The 20,235-nt window shown below is 41.0% G+C and overlaps 2 protein-coding genes and 1 long non-coding RNA gene across 9 annotated transcripts; all 3 read right to left on the bottom strand.

The window, feature by feature from the left end:
• Positions 1–187: 187 nt before the first annotated feature.
• LOC124182299 (neuronal PAS domain-containing protein 4A) lies at positions 188–12,585 on the bottom strand. Of its 6 annotated transcripts, XM_046569378.1 has the most exons (11): positions 12,309–12,585; positions 11,322–11,749; positions 8,173–8,449; positions 5,140–5,201; positions 4,690–4,779; positions 4,141–4,317; positions 3,852–4,036; positions 3,175–3,281; positions 2,898–3,051; positions 2,378–2,687; positions 188–1,374 (listed from the first exon to the last, which is right to left on the bottom strand). In XM_046569378.1, exons 3-11 carry the CDS (start codon positions 8,381–8,383, stop codon positions 574–576), a joined length of 2,097 nt encoding a protein of 698 aa, XP_046425334.1. In that variant the 5' UTR covers positions 8,384–8,449; positions 11,322–11,749; positions 12,309–12,585; the 3' UTR covers positions 188–573. The 6 variants fall into 6 exon arrangements, with proteins under 6 accessions (XP_046425334.1, XP_046425338.1, XP_046425339.1 ...); XM_046569382.1 differs by lacking the exon at positions 11,322–11,749 and having other exon boundaries at positions 8,173–8,354; XM_046569383.1 differs by lacking the exon at positions 11,322–11,749 and having other exon boundaries at positions 8,173–8,349.
• A 450-nt stretch (positions 12,586–13,035) lies between these two features.
• Positions 13,036–17,271, bottom strand: LOC124182320. The gene is made up of 3 exons (XM_046569431.1): positions 17,140–17,271; positions 14,766–15,100; positions 13,036–14,438 (listed from the first exon to the last, which is right to left on the bottom strand). Exons 2-3 carry the CDS (start codon positions 15,096–15,098, stop codon positions 14,199–14,201), a joined length of 573 nt encoding a protein of 190 aa, XP_046425387.1. The 5' UTR covers positions 15,099–15,100; positions 17,140–17,271; the 3' UTR covers positions 13,036–14,198.
• A 297-nt stretch (positions 17,272–17,568) lies between these two features.
• LOC124182327 lies at positions 17,569–20,226 on the bottom strand. Of its 2 annotated transcripts, none has more exons than XR_006870741.1 (4): positions 20,116–20,226; positions 18,903–19,084; positions 18,011–18,756; positions 17,569–17,705 (listed from the first exon to the last, which is right to left on the bottom strand). It is a non-coding gene; the product is annotated as an uncharacterized LOC124182327 (long non-coding RNA). The 2 variants fall into 2 exon arrangements; XR_006870740.1 differs by lacking the exon at positions 20,116–20,226 and adding an exon at positions 19,173–19,232.
• Positions 20,227–20,235: the final 9 nt, after the last annotated feature.

Here is a 20,235-nt window from a genome sequence, read left to right as displayed (position 1 = left end):
CACCGCGGACGGTAAGTGTACCGACTGTTGATAAGACTACGTAGAATCAGTCAGCTCTGGTAGGGTCCCTAAAATTTGTATACCTAGGTAAGTGTTTGCTTATGGCATCACGTATTTAGACCGCTGAAATATAATAATAATACTAATTCAGTGATTTTAGACCACACGGTTTAGAATTTTAGCACCATTTTATTCACATAATAATAATTATTATACAAATAACTCCGAAATGAAAATAGTAACATACATCATCACACTCGCGTACTATATAACTATACACATATAATAGAAATAATAATACATTTACACGGAGAATAATTATAACAATATGATAGTCACGTACGCACAAAAAACAATTAATCATCGTTCTCGTTCCGTTAACTCTGCAGTAATAATTTTGCTAGTCAAATTTTGTGAAACAAAAATTGGTATATTCGTGAGTTTAAGTATTTTTTATAGCTATCATGACTCCCAAAATCGAAATCGATAATCCACGGGCACATAGTTCAATCCGAAAAAGAGACAAACAGCACCGATCAGTGTAACCACGATCTTTCAGAAGGACATTCGTCCTCATTTAGTAAATCCTTTTGTAACGTCAGAACCCGCCCCTGTATGTTTTCGCCTCGTAGCAGGTAACTGTAGGGTGATAGCAGGCTGCGAAACCTCGCAAGGTTGCACAAGAGTCCGCTTGCTCTCGTGGCTGGTGATGTTACGGAAGTTGACCTTGAGGCTGGGCACGTGGTGCTCGGCTGACCAGTCAAAATTGAAAATCGGCGTCCCGGACCTGAGGTCCGAGTCAGCAGAGACGTCGGTGCAAGGTGTGGTAGGCGTTGTGACGCAGGGACTGAGCTCCTGGAGCTGGACGATATCAGGAACCTTTTGGAGAGTGTCGACCCAAGCGTTGCCAACGGAAGTACAAGCCGAGCCCCAAGGCTCGGTACAGACCTCGGCCGGCTCGACGATCGTCGCCGTTTTAATCACCAGCCGCCTCTGCGAGTTATAGCTGCAGCTGTCTATCGCTGTTGCTGTGCAGCAAGCCGAAGCTACGATTGAAGTCACTTCGGTACTATCACCGTAACTCTTGTCCAGGTCCGTTAGACTCACGTACTTCGGAGAACATCTCGGGGATGAACACTCTCGCAAAATCGTTGAACTAACCCCGGGAACAGAGTTGCCGTGATGCATCTGTTGCTGGAGCAGGGTGCTGCTCCCTTTCCGCTGCTTGTTATTACGGATGTTGAATGTCAGGGCTTGGGAAAGTATGTGGAGGGTTCGCTGCTCGATGTCCCCTGTGTGGTGTGAGATCACGGCTCCGTTTATCGACATGTCCACCGGTTCCGAAGTCTCCCGACTAATGTGCGTTGAAGAATGCTGCAACGTTCAAGAATACGTGGCATGTTCGAAAGATAACGGAAATTTTGTAATATTGAGTGTGTATTAGTCCGATTCGCGTGTTTTTTTCGTTGTGTGTTGGTAAACTTGACTGAAAAGTTGCTGCACCGTATTAGCTGAATTGGATATATACTCGTATTTATATAGTCTGTTGTCAGTCGTCAAAAGCGTTACACGTGTTTAGTTAGGATCAGGTATTTTGAAAATGAATCAGAGAATTTGTATTAAATTTTGCTATAAGAATGGAATAAAGTGCAGCAAATTGATCGAAATGTTAAACATTGCTGTTGCTGAGTTTGCTATGAGTAAAACAAGGGTTCCCAAGATAGCAATGAAAACGTTGAAGATGACGATCGCCCTGGACGCCCCAGTATCACAATCACCAAAAGCAATATGTAACAATTCTAAAACTTGGCTGCACTTTATTCCAATCTTATAGGAAAATTTAATAAAAATTCTCTGATCCATTTTCAAAATTGCCGATCATAATGACACACGTTTAACCTTTTTGACAGCTGATAATAAACTAAATATCCAACATGGCTAACACAGTATACCAACTTTTCAGACAAACTTACCAACAGGGCAACGAAAAAATCACGCGAATCGGACTAATACAACACGCAAAATTACAAAATTCCAGTTATTTTTTTAACACACTTATCTCGACGCATCAACAACAGTTTCTCGTGAGGGGTGGCGAAACTGAACAAATAAAAATCAAAGTACGGCCAAAGTCGGTGTAAGAAACGAACGTTCGACAAAAGTATACCCTTGACGTGAGTAGAAACGGTAAAAACTGGTATATTAGGAATTACAGGTTGGTACGGAGGTCTTCCCTCTGCAGGATGCTGCAGGATATATCAGATGCACTCACATATGTAATTGCGCTGTAAGGAGGAATTTTCATCTGGAATGAGGACATACGAGGAAAAAGCGCGGACTACAAATGTCCAAGATTGGCAATAAACGATTTTATTACTGTAGATGCGTGCTGTTGCTGCTGCGGTTGCTGTTGTTGCTGTTGTTGTTGCTGCAGCTGCTTTTTCTTAGTCGTAAGGGTGTACTCGAGGTCGGACTTTTCCACGCAATGAGCCTCCTCGATGCCGTTCGCCGTACTGCAGCTAGAGTTATAGCTGGTGACGAGGTTTCGCCTCAAGTTATAGTCGTGGTTGTTGTACGACAGGATTGGCCGCGATTGCAATTCTGGCGCTGGACCGTAACTGAATTTTGTCTGGGATGCATACTGGTAAAGCCACAAGCTCGCCCTCATCACGTCAGCCTCGCTGTCGCTGTCAAACGAAAGTTTTACCCACGTTAGAGAAACGTGAAGGATGAAATATGTAATTCGGCTCGTTCGTCTCTGGAAATTACGCCTTTCGTGACTTATACTCGATGAAGTATATTCGCAAGGGTTTTATATCACCAGAAAAAAAAAACTGGAATATCCAGTGACAAAAAAGAGGTATACGTAAATGTACTACAAAGCATTTTATTCTTACCTTAGTACTTGATTCGTGCAAACTATAACCGGGTGTTGGCATTCTTCCGTCGTGTCTTTAACTTGGAGAACGCAATGAACCCAGAACCATTTTCCAGATCGACTTTGCAGTCGTAAAAGGGCGGTGCTTGAACGTTCTTGATCGGATTGGATAACTGGAGAAAGACAAGAAAACGTAGAAAGTAAGAAGTAAGCAAAGAGTATCGATCGATGATTATATTCAAATTCATGAAAAAATAAACGGATCATTGGTAGAACAGCTGTCATATCGAACTCACCGGTTTGATGTTTGCAGTGAGCTGTTCTAATGGAATCCCAATGCAGAAGATTGTACCAAGATACACCAACGAGCTCGGATCTGCTGTATTCCATATGACTTTCTGCCCTGTTTGGAAATATTTAAAAATACAAAAACATAGAGTACAATTAGCCGACTGTCGTTATCAGTTTTTAACTTCCCGTCTCTCTGTTACCGGATCGACACGGCTTTGCCAAACTTAGAACTGATTAGATTTTGGCTTGGATCGGTTCGGTACTTTTTAAATTATTTAAATAACAAAACAGAAAATAAAATGAAAATAATAATATCTTGAGAATGGACGAAGGAAATCCAAAATGGCGAATCCAATATGGTGGGAAAAAAAATCTGAAAAAACACTCAGATTTTGATGGAAATTACTAGGCGGAAATTTTTAGGGTCACCGATATCGAACCCAAGGTCAGAATTCCAAAATTTTTAATGTTGGATCCATTATAGTGGTTCAAAATAAAAAAAATCGTAATATTTTCATGTGATATGGTAATCGTCAATCACGAATCTGAATTTGTAGTTCGAAATTCGAATTGGACATCGATATTTTTTTATTCCGTGAATTTGGAACCTGCAGTGTGAAACCGGGAAGTTTGAGGGCTGGCTCACGGTCAGCCTAAAGCCGCTTGTTAGTCTTATACTCACGTCTTGTCAATGTGAATATACTTCATGTCCATTGAGTGAATTGTAGAAAATATGTTCGTCGCTCCCTGAACGACGCTTTCTCTCGTTTCCGGAAGAACAACCGGTGTACAGGAGGCAAGGAATACAGAATCACCGCGATTGCACAGAGGAACGAAGGGTAAATATCGTCCCTCTACAAGGACCACCTAGAAAAACGGTAAATCGTAGATCCGAATGAGCATACGTATAAGTGCGAAACGTTGTACGGCTCTGCAGTTACGCAATGATGAAAGCAGCAGGTACAACGTACCTTTTGATCTCCGAATCTAAGCTGACGTCGAGTGTTCCTCGAGACGTTGATGCGGCAGAGGAATAATCTTCTATTGTTGTTTCCAGCGACGTTGCGTGAAAGCTGATTCTGAACTACAACGTGATCCTGCTTGTCTATCACATCGTAAATACTGTCACCGTGGATCAAGAGGTCTTCCTACGTGATAAAGAATGGTGTACAAAAAATAACTACCGTTTTGAAAAAACGAATCACTGTTCCTGCCGCAGTTGACTGTTCGCCTAAAGCAGTTAGTCTGCCGTTAGTGCATTGAAAAATGCATACGTGTCTTCATTATTGTCGTCAATACATAACAGTACCAAAAATTAGCTTATTATACTCTGAGGGCAATAATACGTTTAAAAATTCAGAAAACACAGAATCGGTTGAGTCACAGCTCATCAGAGAAGGTGCAGAACTCGTGAAAAATTCGTTGATCGACGTTCTCAAATGCAAACTGGTTCTCCGCAGGGTAAATGGAAAATGAATCGAAGCGATAAATCAACATATCAAATGCAATTGTCATCTCACCATGGAGTGTCCAAGGTATTCCGTGGCATTTTCCGATATGTACAATAGTTTGCCCTGTTGCGTCATCATCATGATAAATCCGGACATGGCCTAAAGCAAGAAAATCATAATGGGAAAGAGAAGATTTTCACTATTTAGTTGAGAGTGCGTCAAGCAATATCGTGTTGAAATTCAGCCGAGCTGACAAATTCTTTCTGGTTGTCAGTAGATGGATCACTGATCATCTATGACAGTCGCAACGTAGTTGAGGTTTCGAAGTTTCAACCTTTGGTTGGACAAGCGGTTGAGACGCCGTTGGTAAAATTATAACGGCGTTCAATGACCCTTGACGCCGTAGTACAATAGTGAAATCAGTTCCATGTTTCTTTTATTTCGTAGAATTGACTGACTGTGAGCTTTGCTTATAAATGAAACAGTGCAGTTCATTGATTATACCTATAATGCACTCACCTTTGAGAACCCAATGTTTGGCATCGGTATGTTCGACGATTCCGATGTATTTGGTTTGAGGGCTGAAACAAATGAAAATTGAGCTGATTTTCGATTATATAAAATGCCATCCTGTAATGTACATCCATATCAGAACGAAAACTGGCTACGATTGTTGATAACGTAACGCAAACAATGAGGATACACAGATGCATGAGTCGGTCGGAATTCGGAACGTAGACCCTACCAAACACAGGACTCAGAGGACCCATGATGGACCCCACAAGACGCGGGTTACCAAGAATCCGGCATCTTATTATACGCCTGTATGTAGCTGGTATACGTTCCATGCATTCGTGGACATGGTCTTCAGGTTCCGCCATACCGATTACATGCATTAGATATACATACGTGTATGTTTATATTGGGCTTAGAATTACATTGAAGAATGTCTGCAGCGCAATATTTATCGCCAATATGGCAATTGAACTTCCAGTTTAAATTTTATCACTGATAAATCAAATCTGTGGGTGAAATCTCATGAAACATGCCAAGTTACCGTGGATACTCAAGAACGGTACAGTATTTTCTATGAAGATCTTTTCGGTAAGTCACTTTTGGGTTTAGAAGCGAAACTACAAACGTGGCAAATATCATTATCATCATGAAATGGAAAATCATGCCAGATCACGGAAGTTTGGTCATGGAACCTCAAAGAATATAACATGGCGCAATCGATACCTGCACGGAAACACTGTAAAAAACAAAATTCGCAATTGATCGAAGATAATTCTCATCAAGAACGATATGTATATGAATAAAAGCCGGTACGATAGAATATACACATAACAGATATGCATGCAGGTACACATCATCTGCAAAGTGAGTTGAACGGTGCCTTTCGCTCCGCGAAAACCGCGAGATACTAGACTTTCAGAGTCTTGTTATGGTGAACTTTAGCTGGCGGTTCGTGTAATCATCGAGTGAAGAAGAAGAAGAAGAAGAAGAAGAAGAAGAAGAAGAAGAAGAAAAAGGTGGACGCGAAGAGGAAGAAACATCGATGCATGTATAGACGTGTATGTAAGAAAAAAGGGGCGAGCTTGAAGAGGAGAAAGCTCACAGAGATTTTCGTAAGACTGCATATATGAGGCGCGATATGTAGGCACGATGGGGAGTCAGATATACCTATAGAATATCGGAGGCTGTATACATATAAGTATATATACAGTGTATAGGTTACGGGAGCGTGAGACTTGCTGCGGAGAGGCCGAGAGGTCAGCGGATCACCCGGAACTCTCCTCCGCCTGCTCCGAGCCGCGGAGTCGACGGGCGGAGGAGATACCTTCGTATTCCACCCGCTCTACCTGCAACTACAGTCCCCCTTTCACCCCCTACCTCACCGCCCTCACCGCCTCCTCCTTACGAGAGGAATTTTCGATATCACTTTACTCTCATCGCTCCGTAGCATCGATTATAGGTATATCCTTTGTCCCGCGCGGCTCTCGATCCATGCGTCTACCGCGCTGTCACGCGGTTGCGGAAAAACTACCGAGTATTATCAACGTTACTCTGAAACCCTCGGCTCTGGGATTACTGGCTACCGTTTACTAGGGTGGTCCTCGTGATCCTGAACATATCTTTCCCGGAATAATTCAATGTTTGGTCCTTGTTTCGGGGTCGGTCAAATTTTCATTGGGACACCCCCGCAGATTTGTTCCAAATCAGTGAAGAAAAAAACAAAAAAATCTGTGTATAGTTTTAAGCCTCCACGTCAACTGGAACACGTGTCTCTAAGCTAAGAAAGCTTCAATCTTAAAACACATCTAGTTTTTATTACCAGCTATTTCATTTTGTATGAGTTTGGTATAGATGGTTAAAATTTAAACTTTCTTAGCTCAGAGGCACGTGTTCCAGTTGACGTAGAGGCTTAAAACTATACCTAGATTTTTTTTTTTATGATTTGGAACAAATCTGGAGGATGTTTCAATGGAAATGTTTCCGACCATCAATTAATAACCACCCTAGGGTCACCCTATCTAACTACACATCCTCGTTACAGGATTTTTTTTTTGTCAGTAACGAATAGTAACAATTAAAGCCTAAATGCCTGATGCACATCCGATGAAGCATAGACTACAAAGTTCCGTATAAGGTACATCATCAGGGTAGCTACTGACTTTTGGAATCAATTATAGTGATACTAAAACCTTTTTATTCTTGAGCTCTGGAGTTACCGCGACTTTTATTTACTAGGATGGCCATTGACCCTTTGAGTTATAGTGGTAAATATTCGTACCGCCTATTTTATATCTATTTTGTGTATATTTAAAGAACTTTTCTATATATTTCTTTGAGATTTTTTGCTATTTGTGATAGTATATTAATAGGTATTCAATACTCGAGAATCAATATTGCGACATAATGTAAATTGTGGTTGTTAGAAGCAAATTGATTGAAAAAAATCGTGAAAATTCAAACGATAATTCATTTCTGAGAAGGTTGCTCCACTAGACGTATACATATTTTATATAAATTATAAGTTTTCAGGGTAGCTGATTACAAATGTAAAGTCAAAATTGATAAATCAGTATGGCGAATCCAATAAGCGACCCCGAAAACGCCTGTACAGTTTTTTGACCGTATTGGATCGAATTTGAAATTTTCGTCTACCATATTAGCTCCATCTTGAATTTTTGTAATCTTATTACAGATTCGTAATCAGCGACCCCAAAAACCATAGACTACTATCTACTAATATTGTTATAAAATTTGACTCATTGTCAGTACAATAATGTGTGACTAAAAGGGTTAACGCCTTAATGCCTAATGCCGATCCAATGGATCTAGACTAGAAATTTTCCAAGGCATATCGACAAGGTACTACTTTTTGAGTCAATGATACCTCAAAAGAAGACTGGTATCTGTCCGAGCGGTGTATTTTATCGCAATTTATGACTAAACAATAAGCTTGATTTACATGAGTCTATGCAATGGTTTTGAAAGGGATTCTTAAATGGATGGCGATAGAATAATGTGGATAGAGTGCGCACTCACCTCGTTGAAAGTAGTTTGCCTTGCGTAGGAAAACGCAAACGAGCGCCATGAGCTGTAGCTGTGACAATCGCTGCCGCGTGGAAGCCGGTAGCGGCAAGAGATCACGGAGGTTTGCTATTTCGGCATTTATCAAATCTCGACGCAGCTTGCTCGCACCTTTCGTTGATTTGCTCGCGTCTATTCTTGTATTAGGACATGCAAGGTACCCCATCACGTCAATTTCAACCCCGATCCCCGTTTCTCAATCACAGTTGTCGCTAACCTAATTTACGTCCAGCTACAACCCCAGGATCAATTCGTGCAACAGTGAATGTATGTGTTCCTCGTTTCCCTCCTGTTCGCGGATTGTAATTTATTCTCCACGAAATTTTGTGCCCGAATATCCGACGACAAGTGCATAAATATCTTTTTAGCGCTCTAACCTCAAAATCGCGACTTCGTTGTGATTTCTTGGCTCTCGTGATAAAAAATACGGATCGAAACTCGCATGGATAAGGTTTTTTGAAAAGCCTTAGCCATACTCGTTACGAAATGTACTATTTTGTAACGTGAGCATGTTTTACGCGTTTATTCGTACATGTTTTCCGTACACAAAGTACCCGTTTCTATGACGGTCGAGTAAGTCTGCGAATGCGCATGCGCAGAGTACAAAAAAGACCACCTTTAAGTTCTAGGAGTTGAATATGGTCTTTTCTGTATCACGCGCATGCGTCGTCGTGAACAAATCTGACATTACGCAACCCTAACCTCAATTTCGTGCTTCGTGAAAAAATGCGTAACATACTCTTGTTATACAAAGAATCGTGTGCAACAAAGAGACAACGGTCTTTTTGCCTCGCGTATATTTGTCTTCGGCTTACCTACAACTCATATTGCAAACTTACGATCGGCCCCAAAAGACCGTGTTTGCCTTCTTGTTACATAATATACTATTCACTCCATACTCAATATTCAGTTTTCTATCGCGAGCGGTATAGGGTACCATATATACAACCGTCTACACCCGGAAGGGTGACATATTTGCTATTCCACGGTAGATAGGGCATCTCTTTTGCTGTGCGCGGTACGTTCGCCTTTCGTTCGTGATTCTCAGAAGACTGAGAGAAATCGCGTCCGACGGACGAATAATCCCCTGTTGAATTTCTTCACCGGACGCTGGTTCTATCTATGCACATTGTACCAAGGCACGAAAGCTCCAAGCTTAACCTACACGTACGGAATCTTTTGGGTAAAACCTTCGCTTCGGTTCGTTATCCTACAACCATCTACTGTATATTTATCTAGCAGTCCACTATCTATACCCCTGTAACCTATGCGTATCTATAACGCATGGTGTACCACATGTTGTGCACAGATATTGCTTGTAAATTGAATTTACGATCGAACCCTCATTTTTACCCTCAAATCGTTGGGTTTTGTGGTAATTTTCTAAAGTCTTCTTGAACAAGAGGCAAACAAATAAAATGAGTTTCAGGGTAGTTGAAAAATAGCTGTTAAAACATTGTAATCTCAAATGCCCGAAAAATCAACACATTTGAAATCATTATTAAATATCTCCTTGCTACATAGTCTGTTTTTCCGTTGAATTCCGCGCAACCACGCATTCTTATTTAACATGGAAAAGTTTTTCCTCGCTTTGATGTTATAGCTATTCCTATTTTTATTTGCATTCTTTTCTTATTCTCGAACGCGCATTACTGATTACCAAGTGCATCCTGCAATGGTCGAGGCTAAACGTGGTACCGTCGATGATAAGGAAAGGTCGAAATCGCCGCAACGATAGTCCGCCGACCGTTAAATTTGAACATAAAATACTTCGAACGTTTCTTCTGGCCGTGTTACTTGGAAAACTTGTATTTTGCGTTCTACTATGTTCGTGCACAGGGATAAAACATTGGACAATAAATTTTGTTGGCTCTGCCTTCAGCTTTGTTTCATACTCGTAATCAATGTGCAGATACAGACTGCATCCGACGGCCGAGTTGCTACAGTCACTAGATGCAAAAGCAGTAACGAATCACGAAGCGCAAAAGGATTTCTGATCTTATCATGCGTAAAAACAATCTTGACTCTTTCTTTTTCTTCCTACAGTATTATAAAGTGTTGTTATTTCGTTATTCCTTACTTTAGTTTGGTAATCAAATTTCAGAACAACGCAGAACGCAAAACACACAAGATCGTGGTTCTTTCGTCATTTGGGTTGTGACGTTATTATACCTAGCTTGTTGGCATTCAAAATGGTTCCCTGATAACTTTGGATTCACATCTCGATAAACATATACATTCACCTGCAGAATTCCACGAGCCTGCTAAATTCATCGACTCATAATTTATGCTTGTAGAATGCCACTTTGTATTTCAGGAAAAATTGTCATCAATTGATGCTTATTACAGAAGGGTCTTCTGGCTCTACTTCATGCTATTCAAAAATGCTAACTTGATACATATATCTCTCGATTTGACGGTGGAAAAGCGTTGTCAGATGTAATTTGCATAAAGTATGGTTGAAAAAGGTGGTTTTCAAAATACTAAGAGATGCGGGCTTGTTTAGTTAAAGTCAGATTCAACACAAACGAAAGAAAATACAAGAAGGAAAAAATCACTCAACGATTAATTTTTCCAACATCGAATGAATATACAGAAAAGATGATTCATTGATAATCCAGATATGAAAAATCCATATTCGCTGCAGATACAGTTATAACGGAATTTCCCAAGTGTATCGGCACCTGTGTTTATCCTTTTATTTAATTTGTCTTCCTGCACGGAGAGAAGAAAAAGAGCAAATTTTACTCAAAACTGCAGGAAAGGACAGGGACATCAGGATTTTTGGTAAAAAAAAATACCCACGTCAACTATATTTTTTACTATAACTGCAGCAGATTTTATTCTGCACAGAGTGGTTTTCACTGATTCTACATTAGATTCTGCATTTCACGAAATACTATATTTTAGCAAAAAACCTGCACAGCTTCTGGAGTTTTGAGTAAAGTCTGCTCGTTTATTCTCTCCGTGTGGCAGAACGTACCCCCTTAATTTTCTCTGATTCCCTCCAGACATTTATCTCCCGCCCTTTTCCAGTAAGCGCGGGTAATTTTGGTGAGACGGTATAAGATCACCGTGCAATTGTAATACCTATCTATACCTACAGCAGCAGCATATCTGCAAAGCACAGGGAGGCCGGGCAGGTCGCTGCAACGCTGCAGCGGCACCGCAAAGTGACGTAACCGTAGACAATTACTTTCTGGAAAGATCCTGAAGCCTGGAGGTTACCGGTATTCCGTATTTCATTTCCTCGTGTACACAACAAATAAATGTAAAAAGATTCATAAACGCGGATCTTAGCGACATCTCAGTTCTTTGTCCTCCAGGGCGGAAACCCACCGCTTCAAGCGGAGAAAACGCGGCGACGACGAAGAAGAAGAAGAGAACCAGGAGGAAGAGGAAGACGCCCGGTAAACACAACAGTCTTATCCAATGTAAATATAATAAATAACACCTTCCTTCATGGGTCGTTTCAACTGTAGCTAACTCAAAAGTTCTGGCACTTCTGGTTTTTTTTATGCAAAAGTGTTCCCTGAGGTTTAAATATTAAGAAATTATTTATTTTATTTTTTTTAACGTCAGATAAAGAGCTGTTCTAATCTGAGAGCGAAATGTTGAAAATTAAACGGTCTTTTCAAGAAAATTCTTTTCCCGACGGAGAGAAGAATCGCTTCTAATAACAGGGCGTTTTTTTTTTAACAATTTTCTACTCATCGACGACACACTTCTGATGTTTTTCACTGCCCTGGTTTAATTCTTCATCCAGACTTATTTAACTCCCCGTCGGGAAAATAATTTTCTTCAAGGGACCAAATTTAATTTCCAAAATTTGGCGCGGAAATTAAAATAATCGAATGAAGCTCGTTAACCGATTGAAAAAAAAATCTCTCAATGTGTGGACCTTACGGAACGGTTTTTCAGAAAAAAAAAAAAAAACCCCAGAAGCGACAGAACTTTCGCGTTAAAACGCACCCGTGCCTTGCACATCTACGTATGTATATAGTCATTGACCACTCTTCGATAAGTCCTGGGGTGTGCTGAGCCACGTTCCGGGGATCGGAGGAGAAACGATCCGCGGTCTTTGCACTTACCGATTAAACATATTTCGATCTAGCGCGCGTTTTATGCACACCGCGTCGCGATGCCGAGGACGGGTGGGCGCCGTTCCTGCAATCTTACTATACCACCAAGAGAGCTGGGCGACGACGCGTGCTAGCTATAATCGACTGCGGTGCATCCGGCTTTTCGTATCGCTATAATAATGTATTTAAACACCAACTGTAATCTCAACATCCGGGTCATAATGTGAGTGGCGGCACTTCGGCGGCGCGCACGACGGGCCCACCACGTTGAACACGTGGATACTGCCGGTGGCAGCGGTTGCTGGATACTCGTGTGCCCGTCTTTCCTCTGCCACCTCCACCTCCACCACCACCGCCGACGCCGCCGTCCAACACCACCCACTACGCGGCACGACCCGGAACCCCGATCCCCGATCCCCCGATCATCCACGTCTCTTCTTATAGGTACTCTGCAGGCTCCTCGACGACTCGCGGCTCTGCCTGCCTGCCTGCCTTGCCATGTCTTTGTAATCCACGTTGCACGGTGTCTTGCCTTTCGATCCTGCGCTCCTGCGGGGTTTGGTGTAATCTAAATATCGGTACATTCGGCCTTACCTCAACTCTGATACTTATACGTTAGGGTGGTTCATTTTTATACTTTTTATGATGCCGCTAGAAAAATTTTTAACAAGTACTGAAAAAAAAAACATTTTAGTAAAATCGGGAGCAGACACGATGGAAAAAAAATAAGCTAGTATTATCATAGCACAGTGCCAATTTCATTCGTTATACGAGTACACTGCAAAGTAAAATATGGTGTGCAGGACTTCTACATAGACTATACATATAATTTCGTGGCGATTCGTCACTATCTGATATTATGGATCTAACGGCATCTGATGTTCACTTTACTAATTGAGCATAAAAAAATTTTACACAGTGATGCCATCCGTTCATTTTTGCCAATTTTAACACCACCATTTTAAAAGTGTATAAGGGTCATCCTTTAAATGATCGCAGATAGACAGACAGAGAGAGAAAACAAACAAGGAGTTTAGCGTCATACCAACCGCTGCAAATCTCACCTCAACCCAAATCAAAATGGCCGACACATCTATGTAGAGTTTACGTTTTACAATCAATTTTACAGGATAAAAGGTACTCACAAGTTTAGAAACAACTGTTGATCTCCAATTACATGAGATTTTACGTTATGCTTCCCTTATAGTTTACATGCAGATAATGTGGTTTACAGCTAATGTATGTACATACATTACTCATCATTAAGAAGTTGCGCTCTTCATTCGCAAGAGAACGATAAGACGACTATCATAACGTGATATGCCAATGCAACTGAAACTGAAAATAATTTTAACTGCAGTTGAATTTTAGAGTTAAATATAATAAGTACATACCTATGTACATACATCACTACATTGTGTAATTGGCCTGGAGGTATAAATTTAAAGTGGTTGAAATTGCGTTTAACACACGTGTCATCGTCGGGCACGGTTAAAATCGATTTCGGTGTTTTCACATTAGGTACAACTGATCCTCTTATTACGATGCAAAAACTTTCAATATCGGCGGAACATTAGCAAAAGGTCAATTCTGACCGTGCGTGAAATCGATGACACGTGTTTTGCATACTTGCGTTATATACAACATACAACCCTAACCTTAAACGAGAAAAACACAAAGATTGAGGAGGAATCGTTTACACGACAAAAAAAAATTCAACCGATCGTCATTTTATACGAACGGGTGTGTATTCTGTGCATGTATTCGTCACACACGAGCAAGGACCGGACATAACTTTATTACCCTTCCACGGACGCTGATATGTATATACACGTAATGTATAAAGGTAGGTATATCGACAACGATATAAACGAGACAGCACTACGAATCGGCCCGTTGTCAAGACGACGAAGAATCAGCTCCTGCAGGTACCGTAGGTCGATTCAATTCTTCCTGGTGTTCGCCTTCCGCGTTTTCCGCCTCCTTGCGTTCTCCTATGGCTTGGACTACCTTCTCCTGGTCCCGATCCCGGTCCCGATCCAAGTCATCAGACGGAGACGTAGACGCCGTAACTGTCCCCGTCCCTTGCAGCACCTTGCGCTGAAAGTGCTGCGCAGACTGGACCCTGGAGTCCAATATCTGAAAAGAAACAGCGGCACTCAGCGTTGCTGCATTATATCTACTTACACGACCCAATCGCTCCGCCCGTCTCTGAAGAACATGGCGGCCAGACTGCGAGATTTTAATCAGAAACTTCGAGACGGGCGGCGATCATACACGCCTCGACTTGGTGTAATGTTGTAACTGGATATAATATACCTCTAAGGCGTTAAACTTCGAAAATGCTTATTACAATTTCGCGACCGCATCGCCGAGGTGACCTCCGCGTGATCGGTGCATGCTGCACGTGTACGGATCATTCACGGGTCACCGAGGCGTGCAATGCGGTAGCGTGAAATTCCACACCTTTCGACGCCTTTCCTCGGCCTCGGCCTGCCGGCGTTCCAGGGCTCCGAGGGTCAGCTTCGGACGGTGGAGCTGCTGCTCTTCCTCGAGGCGTCGCAGCCGCACCGGCGGATGCCGGCGTATTATACTGCCCTCTTTTGACCCCTCCGTATCCCGGATCGGCACTACGAAACTCAGGGGCGAATCTTTCGTCGCCCCCCCTATGACCGCATTGGCTGCATTTGCCCCTGCCGTCGCTACTTCGTCACCGACGAAGGAGCCGGCGATCTCGCCTCCTGCACCCGGGTCGCCGCTACTGTTTGGTACCACGCGGCGACTGAACCCGCAGCCCATCGCTGGAACAAGGTTTTAATAGCCGTACTAGAAGATTGCGGGTTCATTCCGTCGGTTCGAAAGGAAAATTCTTTGTTAAACGGAATTCCTTAAAATTTATGAAACTCGGATATCGGCTTGATATCATTAAGAGAATGTTTCAGTCAGGCCTTACCGACTGAGTAACATGTCGCTTCTTTCGAGTATTATCTGTTTGATATCACGCGGCGACTGAAACCGCAGCCCGTCGCAGGAACCAGGTTTTTTAATCGCCGTACTCAAGGATTGCGGGTTGATTCAGTCGGTTTGATAGAAAAATTCTTTGTCAAACGAATTTCTTAAAATTTATGAAACTCTGATGTCAGCTTAATCTCATTAAGAGGATGTTTTAGTCTGGACTTACCGACTGAGTAAAATGTCACCTCTTTCAATTGTCAGGTATCGCGGCCTACGCAGCACTGACGCGAAAATGCCGGAGTTAGTGCAATTCTACTATGAATTCTACATGCATGCAATGACGAATAGAAATGGCCAAAAAAAGGTTAACTTTTACGCAATAACGATGCTGGTCACTTGACCCCGTGCTCAACGCACCTTAATACTAACCGGCGAGATTTTTTTCTGAGATCTTGGCATCATTTTCAGCAAAGTTGTGAAATATCCTTAAGTGAAAATCGACCGCTTAAATACGGAGATTTTCAGGTTTTCCATGCGACACGATTGCAATTATTTATCATAGATCGTTTGATGGTATAATAGCTCTGTAGAATCGAACAAATCAGAATAAATAATTATCGTACCTAGAACCTCGCGACAATTACTTATTACAAAGCAAAGTTGTGGACATTCAGGTATCGTCCAGTAACTTTCGAGTGCTCCCAGACTCTGAAAAACTGATAGAGGACGAGCTTTCATATATTATCGAATAATCATAATCTCAGCGAACTTCCGAACATACTTATGATTATCGTGATTTTAAATATATAGCGCAGTTATATGGTAATATGCATACGCCATAAATGTATACACAATAGTTACGAGGAGTTTGCGTTTATAGGTGGGTATACGCACGTGAGGGCCTGCCCTCGTTTCGATCGATTATTTCTCACCGAGAAACACGCGAGGGTCAGTTTTCAGAAGGCAAAAGGTATGCAACGAATCAATCCAAAGTAAAAATGACGGTGCGCTTGATCAAGAGAAACACACGCCATCGCACGAAGTTGGAAGCAAGCATTTTTAGAAACCTGACTCGTTGGCTAATTTTTACACATCGCTTCTCTCGGATACTCAAGTGCTCGTGCAGTTGATGTTTTGCAAATCTGTACATTCTGGAACTTGCTAGTTCTCAAAACCAAATCCAAGATTAAAAGTCGTTGAACAAACTTAGCAGGTCTTCGTCAATAACGTCAGACAAATCACAGACCATGGTAATGGTAATATACCGTATGTATAATGTGACTTTCGAAGTATCATAAATGTTCTTAGCCCTCTGGATGAATATGTGTCATAAGTTGAAATTAAAGTAGGAAAACATGTCAGGATCAGCAAACTTACCCTTACTAATTAGTTCATGGCTGCAATTGTCTTTACTATGTACAATCGATTGATCACTAATCAGGCCGTAGGTATGTATAGAAAATAATCTGACAATCAGCTATGAATAAAACCGACGTCTATAGCTTGCCCATTAGGGAGTGAATATAATTTTTATTTAAAATATTGAAATTCTCGAATATGTAGTTTATCATTGCTAGTTTGATTGTTGAAATATATATCGTGGTTACAAAAGTTACCAAAACTTAGTCCCACATTTTTTATCAGCAGCTTTTCGTTTACCCTCAAACTCTCTGTGGATTGAACCTCAATCCGATTTGTACAAAAGAACGTTCCAATCTTTTATTCGAGATCACATCAAAATCACAAAGCAATTTACTTAGGTGTTTGAATTCGAGGTACAATATCATTATACTAAACAGCTATTTGTACTTAATCAGAATTTGAAAAGTCTAACCGCTAAAAACCTAATATTGTTGTTCCTTGAATTATCAAAAATACAACTCACCCGTACACCGCGAGGCACCACTCAGAAAACCGTTTGAAAGTTGACCGTGGATACTGCAGGGTAGCAAACTGGCAAATATCCGCTCTGGGAACCCCCGGGAACATTTACTCAAGGGGTGGGGATTGAGGTTGACGCGCGCGCAGAAATTAACGGCGAAGATATATATAAACGAAAATTACATGACGGACGTCTAATCACGGTATGTGATCATTCAGGACAAATATTGTACATTGGTAATAGTTTAATTATCTTATATTCTTGTCAACTAGTGAAATCAAGCTCGTACCCAACCGAAATTCGTACAAAGTTCGGAGTCTATAAATTATAACGATACATAGTTTTCTATAAAAACTAGGCATTTTGCAACTATCTAGAATCGTCTGATATTCAATAAATAGTAACACTAATATTTTGCAAACTCAACTCCTTCCAAATTATTCTCTAGTTGCAAAATAATGATGTTTGTTGCGATTATCCGTTGGTCTAACGTTACGTACTAACTTCAATCTTATGAATTTATGCATCATTTCGCGGGACCAGCGTCACTGTACACACAGGCATCCAATCTGCAACATTAAGTTTACATCGGAATGCTCTCAGCGAAACATTTTGAGCGAAACAAAATTATTCACTTATGCAAGCCAATTTTTTGGTTCACGCAATTGCAGTGAATGATCGTTACTAATATCCCAGGTATTTGCTCAGATTATTTTTTTCCTCCAGTTCGATTTAAGATTGAAAAATTTAAACACAGACAATATACTGTTATATTGACCGTCCGAGTTTCCAACCCTTAATTTGTGTGTGTGTGTATTTGTTTTCAACTCTTTTTCACCCTTCCCATCACACCGCGTTCCCAAGTTTTATGTACGTATTTATCACTCTTCGTGTCTTGTCGTGCTTGTTTCAGCGAGTGCTCGAAGCTTCGCTGTATATCCAGCCACGTGTACGCATACGTATATAGAAAACCACGATGAGTAGGTCTTTTTTCCAATCAGTTCTCACCTGCTGCTAGAGCTTCTACCTCGTGGGCGGCAACGTTTATTGACCATCCAACCCTTGCCTCGCCTCCGTTCGTCGGCCTGTAAGCGTCGCGTGTCTAGAGTCTCGATTTTATGGTATATATATATATATATATGTTACTTTATTTCCTGAGTGTATACGTGTAATTGTCACGTCCGTGCTCATAGTATACCTTTATAGTACAATGCGTTAATAATAACCTTGTAATAACTTCGGTTTGGAAAATCTTTCGCTCGATGCAATTGTCGACTGTACCCAGTATCTGAACATTCACTTTTCTTTTTTTTTTTCACAACGTTAATTAAACTTTTTTATACGTTGCGTCATCTCCGTTTCCTTATTTTCATATATAGGTATATAGTTTATAATGTACGCGCATTGTATTTCACGCATAAACAACATTTACACGTGTCAGGGAGATGTTCTCATAATTTAATAATTGATTTCAGCAAATTAGGTTATATAAATGTGTATATAGCCACCGCTTCTTCCGTTCGCGGAATTATAGCAATGGCTTTTGCGAATATTTTTTTTTTTTCTTTTCCTCTTATTCATTTTTCACTCCTCTCCATTGTTTTCCTGTCAGTTATGTACCTATATGTATATATTATTATTATTATTATTATTATTATTATACGACACATAAAAGGATACAACAATGACATAACGATAACGCGGTGAAACTACTCCAGTTTCATGTACCGCGATGTATATGGTGTTATAGATACAGGAACACATACACAATAGTACATTATACTGAGGTATTTGAAAAGTTTCCTCGAATTAACCAGGGTCTTTGAACTGTCGCGTCGTCCCGACTTTCGATCTTTGGCTCCGCACGGTTATAGCATCTAGTCGCGTTGTTCAAATTTTCCATTGCCGTTGGATGACTTGTCATTACTTTGCGAGAACCATTATTACCCTATCGATCGGTGATGACAATAATAATAGCTGTATTTATAAGAGTATAGGTATGTATAAAGTATGCATGAAATAAAGATAAATATTACCTAACAATAGCAGTGAGATTAGTAACAATAATAATAACAACACCACGACGACAGCAACAACAACAACTCGTTGCCATGGAAAACCCGCATGCGACGATCACGTGTATTGCAGGCACCTTTGCGTTCGAAAATATACAAGTATAATACTTAGACACGTAATCGAGGCGTGTGTGCACCGTTTATCAATTTTAATACTGTGTTCGGTTTATGAGATTCTATACGTAGATTGTGCTCACATACCTATGCATTACTTACAGTTATCCTTCTCACGGAAAATCTGCATATTAAATAAGCAGATGCAAATAAGCGAAGACAGAAGTGAGTAAGCCGAGGGAAGCTAAGTGCCCGATTTTTCCGTTTGAAATGATCGAAGTTCATGCGGCGACAAAGTCTACACCATATATTGAGTAAAGAATTCAAATTCTGCTGAAAATTGAGGCAGAACTTACATGATTCTATGAGCATTTTCGACAGAGGTTATAGCTTGATGGATATAGCGAAGGTAATAAGTTTCAAACTGCGAAGTGAGTTGGAATTTAGCTGTAAGAAGGTACAGAAGAATCACTCCGTAACCTAGTTGAGACAGAATTCAGGATCCGAATCCATTCGTTTATTGGGGGTACGGCCAGATAATGGAATAAGAATAGATCAAGAGAAGTATGGATACTGCCGATGTATGGATCGCAATAGTTCTTTGACGGTGAAATTATTAAGCAAAGTGCATTATTTTCCGATTGGCACCAGGACCCTGATTCTGAGTTATTTTTCACTCGTGAAAGCGGCGATAAGTCTCATCTAGACCAATGAGAAGGTAGTTTAAACGGAAAATCTTTTTTTCACAAGTGAAAAATAAGTCAGAATCAGGCCCCAGGGGCCAAGATCTTGGGATTGACGTTGCAGTACGAAACGTTCGCATTTGAATTTCAAATGAATCAATCGATACCTCGCAGCGGATGGTCGACGCAAGGAATTCCCCTATCGTCCGATGAATCGAACTATCTAACCCGTCGCAGCTGCAGACAAAATGGCCGCCCTCTGAGGAATTTCAGTAACGAGGAACCAA

The sequence above is a fragment of the Neodiprion fabricii genome, chromosome 5, assembly GCF_021155785.1.
Source record: "Neodiprion fabricii isolate iyNeoFabr1 chromosome 5, iyNeoFabr1.1, whole genome shotgun sequence".
NCBI lineage: Eukaryota > Metazoa > Arthropoda > Insecta > Hymenoptera > Diprionidae > Neodiprion > Neodiprion fabricii.
This window is presented reverse-complemented; position numbering and strand designations above follow the sequence as displayed.

Excerpts from the sequence above, each read along its gene's own strand:
- LOC124182299 (XM_046569378.1), bottom strand. The coding sequence starts at position 8,383 with ATGGGGTACCTTGCATGTCCTAATACAAGAATAGACGCGAGCAAATCA. Across the intron at positions 4,318-4,689 it reads AATACCTTGGACACTCCATG|GAAGACCTCTTGATCCACGG; the intron begins GTGAGATGACAA and ends TTTATCACGTAG. Across the intron at positions 1,375-2,377 it reads AGCAACAGCACGCATCTACA|CATTCTTCAACGCACATTAG; the intron begins GTAATAAAATCG and ends TGAACGTTGCAG.
- LOC124182320 (XM_046569431.1), bottom strand. The coding sequence starts at position 15,098 with ATGGGCTGCGGGTTCAGTCGCCGCGTGGTACCAAACAGTAGCGGCGAC. Across the intron at positions 14,439-14,765 it reads CCGAGGAAAGGCGTCGAAAG|ATATTGGACTCCAGGGTCCA; the intron begins GTGTGGAATTTC and ends GTTTCTTTTCAG.